The sequence below is a fragment of the Berghia stephanieae genome, chromosome 9 (assembly GCF_034508935.2).
Source record: "Berghia stephanieae isolate SIO BIC M18660-M18661 chromosome 9, UCSD_Bste_1.3, whole genome shotgun sequence".
Lineage (NCBI taxonomy): Eukaryota > Metazoa > Mollusca > Gastropoda > Nudibranchia > Aeolidiidae > Berghia > Berghia stephanieae.
This window is the reverse complement of record NC_088368.1, coordinates 18,687,731-18,697,407: the sequence shown is the minus strand read 5'-3', so window position 1 is coordinate 18,697,407 and position 9,677 is coordinate 18,687,731. Positions and strand designations below refer to the sequence as shown.

At 35.3% G+C, this 9,677-nt stretch overlaps 1 protein-coding gene across 2 annotated transcripts; it reads right to left on the bottom strand.

Moving 5' to 3' along the window:
• Positions 1 to 1,636: 1,636 nt before the first annotated feature.
• On the bottom strand, positions 1,637 to 6,589 carry LOC144979818 (THAP domain-containing protein 1-like). 2 transcript variants are annotated; one of them, XM_078926957.1, is made up of 4 exons: positions 6,489 to 6,588; positions 5,626 to 5,974; positions 5,154 to 5,239; positions 1,637 to 4,660 (listed from the first exon to the last, which is right to left on the bottom strand). In XM_078926957.1, exons 3-4 carry the CDS (start codon positions 5,225 to 5,227, stop codon positions 4,186 to 4,188), a joined length of 549 nt encoding a protein of 182 aa, XP_078783083.1. In that variant the 5' UTR covers positions 5,228 to 5,239; positions 5,626 to 5,974; positions 6,489 to 6,588; the 3' UTR covers positions 1,637 to 4,185. The 2 variants fall into 2 exon arrangements, with proteins under 2 accessions (XP_078783083.1, XP_078783084.1); XM_078926958.1 differs by lacking the exon at positions 5,626 to 5,974 and having other exon boundaries at positions 3,479 to 4,660; positions 6,489 to 6,589.
• Positions 6,590 to 9,677: the final 3,088 nt, after the last annotated feature.

The following is a 9,677-nucleotide window of genomic DNA, read 5'->3' as shown; positions in this document are numbered from 1 at the left end:
CTGAATTTAAACAAGTATATAATTGCTTGGGTGCTCGAATTTCTTACGGAGAGAGCACAATATGTTCAATTAGGGCAAAACAAATCTTCCTGTATAACTACAAATACTGGTGCTCCTCAAGGTTGTGTATTGTCCCCTGTATTATTCACAATATACACGAATGACTGTAGAAGTCAAAACCTGAGTGTACCTTTAATAAAGTTTGCAGATGACACCGCTCTTCAAGGCCTCATAACAAATGGCAACGAAGTGGCTTATAGGCAAGAAATTGATAGATTTGTGTCTTGGTGTGATGCCCACCACCTAGAGCTTAACATAAGCAAGACAAAGGAGCTAGTGATTGACTTTAGGAGAGTGAAGGAACCGATAGAACCGTTAAAATTAAAGGACCAATACGTCCAGCGAGTTCCTCACTACAAATACCTTGGTGTAACGATTGATGACAGGCTCAAGTGGGATGAACACTTGAAAATAATTAGGCATAAGATGTGCAGACGTACATATTTTTTATCGAAACTCTCTCAGTTTAGAATAGATAAAACCTCTGCACATTATTTTATAGAGCAGTAATCGAAAGTGTTTTGTCATTTTGTATAACAGCTTGGGAGGCAATTGCTTAGCAGTGGAAAGGAACAAAATAAATTCAAATATTAAAAAATCCATTAAACGCTATATAAATGATGTTGACGATGTAGATCTTTTATACGAGAAATTTTGTATAAATAAAATAACTAAAATATTAAATGACCAGTATCATCCACTAAGACCATCAATTATTATGTCAGAAAGAAGTGGTCGCCCTTTCTCTATTTCAACGAAAACAGAGAGACACCGAAAATCTTTTCTGCCGTCCAGTATTAGGCTTTATAACAACAAGCAATAATCATTTTATATAATTATTTCTCATTTTTACTTTTTTAAAATATAAATATTAATTTATTAATTTATTTGTTTTGCAATCTTTTCAATTTTCAATTTATGGTGACAGTTTTAACTATTTTACAGTGTTGAAATTATTCATATTATAAAGCGCAGCTCTGGTTATAGAGCTGCTCCTTTTTTATATATATACATCCTATTTCCATTGTATTTTTATCTTATGTGTAAATTATAACACGTCTGTACAAAAAATTTCCTTTTTGGGATGCAATAAAGTATTATTATTATTATTATTATTAAAAATCAGGCCACCACTACACGACCACAATTCTTAATCCTTTCACAGCTAGATTAGATTTCACGTCAAATACGAGTCGATCCTGTACAGTTTTCATCACAGATTAGTCTAAAGCGCGCTCGAGTCGCATCACATGGACTATCTCTATGTGAAACTGCATAAGTCAGTCATGTATAGACAAAAGTACGTTTGGTTTTGGTTCAACTCAAACCTAGCCATGAAAGGGTTAATGGTGACAACTTAAAATGTGGACGTACCACTGCAGCTATAGCAGTAGTAGAGTAAGCTACCCAATTGCTGCTGGGTGGACAGGGGGAACCGGATAAAAATTCTGGCTGCAAAGGGACTCGAACCCGAGACCTTTGGCGTGACAGTCCAATGCTCTACCAATTGAACTAACGGGACCCCCGCTACTAGAGCTATGAATTACCATAATTCATCAAAAATTAAGTCACAAAATGCTATTTACATTTTATATTTATTTGTGTAAAGTGACAAAAAAAAAAAGACATTATTACACAAAATATCATGGTCACACAAAAAGGTTCATTGTTTGATCATAATTCAATAAGATTTCAAAATAAAACAAAAATCCCAGCAATTTCATTACTAGTTCATCATTAATAGTTATTACAGAAGTCTGTTATGGCGAGACTGGATTTTACGTCATTCATCATTCAATCCTCTACAGTTCAGAAATTAGCCCCTGTGATGCGACTCGAGCCCTCCGAGTGCTCGAGGTGAAAGCTGTAGCGGATGGAATGATGTTTGACGTGAAATTCAGCCTAGCCAGGAAAGGGTTATACTTATACACAAACATATTTGCCTCTTTAAAAAAATCACACAAGTTAATAATGACATTGTTACTGCCCTGTAAATAAAATAAATTTGTTAAGAACTTGACGGCTTTTACACATTAGCTTCTTTTTCAATTGTTCAGTGTACAGTTTACCACCATAAAAATTCCTGACCTGAATATATTTCTCAGCTATTGCTTTTAGTAGAAGAATCAAAAACATATGGGAATGAAATAATGTAGAAAAAACGGGTTTATTGACGAAAGACTTCATGATGCTTTGCAAAAGCTTATGGCAATCATATCGATTGAAATGAAAATGATCTTGACCTACAGTTGCAACATATTTTCTGAAATGCTTTTCAGAAATTAAACAGACATCAATAACACCCTTAGAAGGAATTTGCAACCCTCCTTTGTTCTTAAGAGCAATCAAAGAATGTATGTCAGATAGCTCATTTTCAACTAATGCATTTGAACACTGTTCACAAAGAATTCTTTGTTTCAATTTAAATGCAACAAATCCAGCAATGTAGACGACAATTTTATTTGAACAAGTGGACAACTGATAATAGTTTACATCAAAATCAAATGAACTACTGCTACTGATATCACTACTTTCACACACCTCTTCAGACAAGACTCGGTTTGTTGATAAAGATGCATTGATTCGAATCCCAGAAGGTACATCACGGCTTAAATTCTCTCGGCTGGAAACACTTAGAATGGGTACGGATTCCAGAGGCAAACAGTTCCCTCTTTTCACTTCTTCAATTTCATTGTGCGTGAGGAGTTGCTTGTATGCTTTTGAGAACTGTCTAGCTGTTGGATTGTTATTGCAGCCTCCCATACTTCTTACCTTACCAAAAAAAAGTTCAATGTGATCTTGACTAATCTTGTAGGTCAATAAAAATTTCATACATGAATCTTCAGACATTACCAAACGTCTGTAAATGGAAATAACACTATCAATACAAACAAGAAAACCAAGAAAGCCAGTCTTTCTTCTACTGGAAACAAGAGACATACCATTAACAGATAATGTCATGGACAAAATATAATTTTTAACTTCTGAGAGAAAATTTTCAGTTGCTTCAAAATTACATTTACTCAATGGGATTTCCATCCAAATGCCTTCATATTTCTAGAATTAAGGATATCAAACAAACAATTAAACATTTTCAAAAACTTAATAGTTGCCTCACATCCTTCAAAACCAGGGATATTTTCTTTAAGACAAAATTCAAGAGAAGAAGAAACTGAATCACTAAGAGTTTGAGCAGCTAATTTTACATTCATTTTTTTCTTAAACCATTGCACATGACTTGCTTGTAATTTATTACCCAGGTGCAATCCTTCTCTTTCTTGTAACTCATGTAATAGTTCAATATAGTCCCATTTGATAAAATCATTACCTACACAAAAAGACTTTTTTTCTGCAAAAGTATTCCTTACCAATTTCAACATATGACAGGCATCAAGAAAAACATAAATAGGCGAATCAGTAACAGGATGAGAAAAGTATGGCTTTATTTTATCACTATCTACAATTACACCAAGAGACTTCAACATAGACATATTTGATGGACAACCGTCATGTGTGATTGACACTATCTCAACACCTACTTCATGCAGTTTTTTAATACATGAATTCAATAAATTTTTTCTTTCCACCCCATTCAAACCATCTAATAAAAAATACCCAACAGGCAATTTCCAACTGCTATTTAAGCATACTATCATAAAAGTTAGAGCTTCCTTTGCTACGGGAAGATTATCATCATCAATTCCTGTACCAACATCCACATAGCCATGATACTTGCTGCCATCCCATTCCACATGTTGCTTAATAGACATTTCATCCATGACAAGATTACATAGAAAAGGTTTTGCAACCTTTGACAGTTGTACAATATTGGAAAGAAAAGTAAAAGCTGATTTAGTAAAACCAGGTGACCCATCCACAGTTTTATACCACTTAGAAATAGTTTTTGGATGAGGAAGACAAGTATCAAAAGCTTTTCTTACATATTGATAAGCTTTAGGGGAGTAAAAATGCAATGTCATAGCAAAACTTCTAATTTCTGGAGAATACTTAACAGGTACAGACATATTTTCCATCTTCGCTAATTTCCGTTTCAATAAATCACCAACCCCACCCCCACATCTTTCTAAAATATCTACACTAGAGTCACTAATCATCTTTTTGTTTCTAAGCTCCATTACTATACTTTTTAAGTCTGCATTTTTTTAAAATTAAACGTCTTTTCGACTGCTGAAGCATTTTAATTTTCTTTCTGCATGATTCTAATTTATGACTTTTATCTTCTAGAGCTCTTTTAAAATTTTGTTTGGTTGGTGTATCAACACTCGTAGAAGTAGAAGGGATAGCAAGATCATTTGGCAATGGAGCATTACAGTTGTCTGAATTAGAAATGGAAGGGGGAGGCTCTCTTTGAGCTGGCGGTTTTCTAGCTTTGTCCCCCGAATTTTGATAGTAAGAAGGAAAAGACAAAAAGATAGTAGGTACTGCACCTTCTCTCAATCGAACAATATTGACAGAAGTTCTGTCAATGCATTTCTCCTCAAAGTGGACAGAACAGACAACAGTATATTTGGAGGGAATAAAATTTTCCCTTCTTATGGAATTTATCCACAGCTTTCTCCGCTCTTCATCCTTGGGGAATCTGAAAAAAAAACAAAACAACAACACATGGTTGTCACTAATGTCTTAAAATAGCATTACAACATTATTGGTCACCTGGTAGCATTCTTACTGTGACTGAGTGAGAAAAATGGGTGTGCTATTCTGTGTGGTAGCAAACCATTTGTTCGAATAGCACTGTTGTTGATACAACCAAGTGTTAACCTTTCATAGCTAGTCTGGACTTCACGTAAAATATCATTCGATCCTCTACAACTTTCACTGAGATATGAGTCCTGTGATTCGCCTCAAGCACTAGAGGCACATCACAGGGACAAATCTCTACGTCAAAACTGCAAAAGACAGTCATACATCGACAAAAGTAGGTTAGATTTCCGTTCGGTTGAAATGTAACCTAGCTGTGAAGGGGTTAAAACAAGGCTATTTTATTTAATGTACATTGCTTAGCAAGTAATGTAATCCTTTAGACGTATGATCATAAATGTTTTAGTTAGCAATAAAAGAAAATTACTCACTTGTGAAAGGTGATTCCTGTACCCTTCTCCCTCTCAGAGCGATTGGTGCAGCCAAATGCGCAACAAGCAGGCATCTTTGGTTATTCCTGTAGAACACAATGAATAATTAATATGGTTCAAAAATATTTTCCAAGAATGAGTGATAGGTCAGTGTGATGAAAATGTACAACGAAATCTTTTAGACAGAAGATGAAATAAACGTTAGATAGTAAAATCCAACCAATCTTAAGCCTTTTACGGTTAGGTTGGATTTCAACCGAACCGAAATCTAACCTACATTTGTCGATAAATGACTGACTTTTGCAGTTTTCACGTAGAGATTAGTCCCCCATTTTGAAATTTGATGCACACATAGACAGCAAATGAGTTGGTACTTTTCATCTCAACAAGACCTTCTTGTAGTCTTGTAGCTGAGCAAGTAATCCTTTGGACGTATGATCACAACAGTTAGCAAAAAAAGAAAAGTACTCACTGATGGACGGTGATTCCTGTAACACTATCCTTATCACTGCGATTAGTACAGCCATATCATCTTTGGTTAGTCCTTTCGAAGTGACTTTTCTCACCCCCCGGATGCTAGTCTTCATAATAGTACACCCCCCGGATGCTAGTCTTCATAATAGTAGTCCACAATTGTTGTATGTTTAATCCAAAGGTTGTAATGCAGTAATTTGTTAAGTTTCTTGTCACAAGTTGCACAATTAAAAAAAAAATCAATCAAATCCAAATCACAAAAAGCCGGCGACGTTTTTTTCGGGAATCCAATCGGCCGGGGGGGGGGGGGGGGGGGGTGGAATACAGGCAGCCTAGTCCTTTAATTCCTGTAGAACAAAATATTTTCCAAGAATGAGTGATAGGTCAGTGTGATGAAAATGTACAACGAATTCTTTTCGAGAGGAGATGAAACATTACTATTAATGTTAGATAGTAAAATCCAACCAATCCTAACCGTCCAGCTTCAGCTAGAGCCAAACCAAGGCCAAGGGTGACGAAACAGTCTCTGGTCATCGAGAGTCAAAGGCTTTCCGTCAGTAAAATAATGTCGATCTAAGACTAATAATAAATATCGCCTTTACCATATACATCCGATAACTAAAACAAATGAAAAAACGATTAGACTAGAATCTATACTTGTTTTAAGAAAATCAAAGTGGCTGAAAACTGAAAGTGAAAGTGAACGTGCCATGCCATAGCCACATCACATTCACAGGGAGAGATATCTGAATTCGACTCAACTTAGCTATCAAATAGTTTTATTTCATCTATAAACATGATTTAACTGATAAAACGTATTTGCAAACATAATTATGAAACAAATTTAAGGTTGATACTTACTTGGAAGGAAAAACATCCACTGATCATCTTGATTCGGATGTCCACCGATGAGTGAATCACCGTAACTACGGCCGTAACGCAGGAATGTTTTGGTATTCCCAATATGGCGGAAGCGGCATTATGACGTCATCTTCCTTCCATCTATTTTTATTCCAAGATAAACACCCCTCTGCCAGTGAGACCGCGCAGACATTTTGACTAGTCATGAACTTTAAAACGAGGTCAACCAATCAGAAAGCGCTTTGCTACGACCCGCACAGCCGCTCAGTTTGGTGCCAAATCGTTTTGAACTTGTGATTCAGGCTGTAGGGGGCAAAATGGCTTTGTCTTTAACGAATGAAGAGCAAATTAGGACGGTGTTTTGTAAAATACGGGAAAAGTACTCGTCATATGCATATGAAATTTTACAACCAAAAAGAAGAAATGTTCATGTATTACCTTGTCGGCGACAAAACCTACACGCCCTGGTAGTTTTAGAAACATTTTACTCCAAAGAGTAATAATCTATTTTTAACGGTTTTCTGGTAATCACACGAGTTTTGTCGCTTGACATAATCTAAAATGACCTTTTTTCTAACTGTGTGCCAACTTTCAGTCATATTCATTGATAACCAACGTCGTAATTAATTTTTCAAAATAGCATGTACGAAACGGCATCGTCCCATATTTTGTCGCGAATTTGGACACTTCGTGAGCGAAAAAGAGGCCCAAAGATTTGTGCGGGATAGTCATTGCTAATATATATATATATATATATATATATATATTATATATATATATATATATATATATATATATATATAATATATATATATATATATATATAATGTAAATTTTCACTCACATTTTTTTGCCGAGACGACTCGTTTCTGTGTTCCTTACACTTCCTCAGTCGGCATAATCCATGAAATGAAATCCAGAAATGGATTATGCCGACTGAGGAAATGTAAGGAACACAGAAACGAGTCGTCTCGGCAAAAAATGTGAGTGAAAATTTACATTATATATTAGCTCTAACCACCATTATCGAGCACTTTCGTACCTACAAGTACCCACCAACACTCATAAATATATATATATATATATATATATATATATATATATATATATATATATATATATATATATATATAATTGTGCTTGTTGCTTAAAATATGGATAGTAATGAGGATTTTAAAATCATTCACATGTTACAAATACTGGAGTAGAAAAGCGTAAGACATTTATTGAGCGTTGTAATTCATATATAAGGGGGAAATGCCCTAATGACAAAGAAAGTAATTTGGAATAATCCAACATTTGAGACAAAAGGTTTTAATCCAATTAATTGTTTCAAAAACGCCATTGGTTAAGAACTTACCAACATAACGTTTGATTTAGATGGATAATTATCGTGATATTGGTAATTATTTGCATGTCGTATATTAATTAATTAAAACACTTGAATGTAAAAAAACATGGCAAATTGAGGTGCCTAAATGAGTTAATAAAATGGAGATAAAGATAAAGGGAGTAAATCTGACTCATGAATGAACAACACAAAACAAATGACGTTTCGGCCCTTGTCCTTTATCAAGTAAACACAGAATACATATATATTTATATTAGATTGTCATAATAATATAGGCACACACACATTTACAAATTTTCGCCTATATTATTATGACAATCTAATATAAATATATATGTATTCTGTGTTTACTTGATAAAGGCCAAGGGCCGAAACGTCGTTTGTTTTGTGTTGTTCGTTCATGAGTCAGATTTACTCCCTTTATCTTTATCTCCAAAACAACTTGGACATGGCAAACGAATGTTTGTTGGGAAAATTGTACTACGATTGTATGGCACTTATCTATTTGTGTGTTGGATATTCAATAATTTCAAAACATTGAAATGTACCGCCAATTGTCAAATTAACAATGAATGTTGTTTTCAAACTGACATACGAAACAACAATAATAGAATGATGATTCAAAATGTTGAAGATTATTATTCCATTTCTACAAAAGAAAGGTTTACTGATTACAGTAAAATGTATCTCTATGCAAAATTGGAAGTCCCTGCTCTAGGCTTGACAGAAATGAAGCATATTTACGATATAATTCCATTTTATTTCTTTTTCAATCTTGTACTTCGAATATTTTGATATACATTACATAAAGGTGTAATATGTGTTTTGTATTCCACAGCTTTAATGTCCCCAATGATACTCTTGACATCGTTCCAGTATGTACTTCCGGTTATGCGGCCTTCACAAAAGCAAAAAAAAAAATGAGTCAAGGCCATTCGCAATGTAAAATCAAATTGGTCTAAGGCGAGAGAGACCTGTCAGAAACACGGCGGTGATTTGATAATTGTGTCAAACAATCTCTACGATACTTTTTTTTTACCTGGCTTTTTAAACTTTATCAAATATCAAAAATACTGGATCGGGGCCAGGAATACTTTCTAACAGGCTAAATATCCTCAACATTCAAAGAAAAAGCGAAAGAACTCATTGATTTTTTTCAGAGCCCGGAACTACGCTGATCATATCCTTCACACAGCGCTCAACAAAGTCAACACCATCTCCAGATCCCGGGCTCTTAATCCCACCACAAGAAATAACCAAGACAAAACCACAGATCGTCCCAAACTCATCCTTACTTACCATGCCCATCACCAACAACTAGCCCATAGCATAAAAGCCCAATTCAATACTCTCAAACATGACCCACTTACTAGACACGCTTTCCCTCACCCTCCCTGTTGTCTATCGCCGAGATCGTAATATTAGAGACCAACTTATACACAGCCGCTTTAGACAGTCCCCTCTAACCTCCTCCTTTGGCACGTCTCCCTGTAGTAGGAATTGCCTAACTTGCCCCTATATTAATAGAACAACAACTTTCCATTTTCCCTTACGTGAATGGACCAGTCGCGATTCCTTCACCTGCATCTCTAGGAACATCATCTATGCCATACATTGTAGGAACTGTAATATGTTCTATATTGGCCAAACGGGTAGACGCTTGACTGATAGATTTAGGGAACACCTGAGAGATACATCTCAGCAAAAACACGTACCTGTTTCTGATCATTTCAACTCTACTGGGCACAGTCAATCTGACATGTCAGTCTTTGCACTCGACACTGCTCAGATACTCATACTCGCACTATTATGGAGAGGAAACTCATCGTTGACTTGGG

Excerpts from the sequence above, each read along its gene's own strand:
- LOC144979818 (XM_078926958.1), bottom strand. The coding sequence starts at position 5,227 with ATGCCTGCTTGTTGCGCATTTGGCTGCACCAATCGCTCTGAGAGGGAG. Across the intron at positions 4,661-5,153 it reads ACAGGAATCACCTTTCACAA|ATTCCCCAAGGATGAAGAGC; the intron begins GTGAGTAATTTT and ends TTTTTTTTTCAG.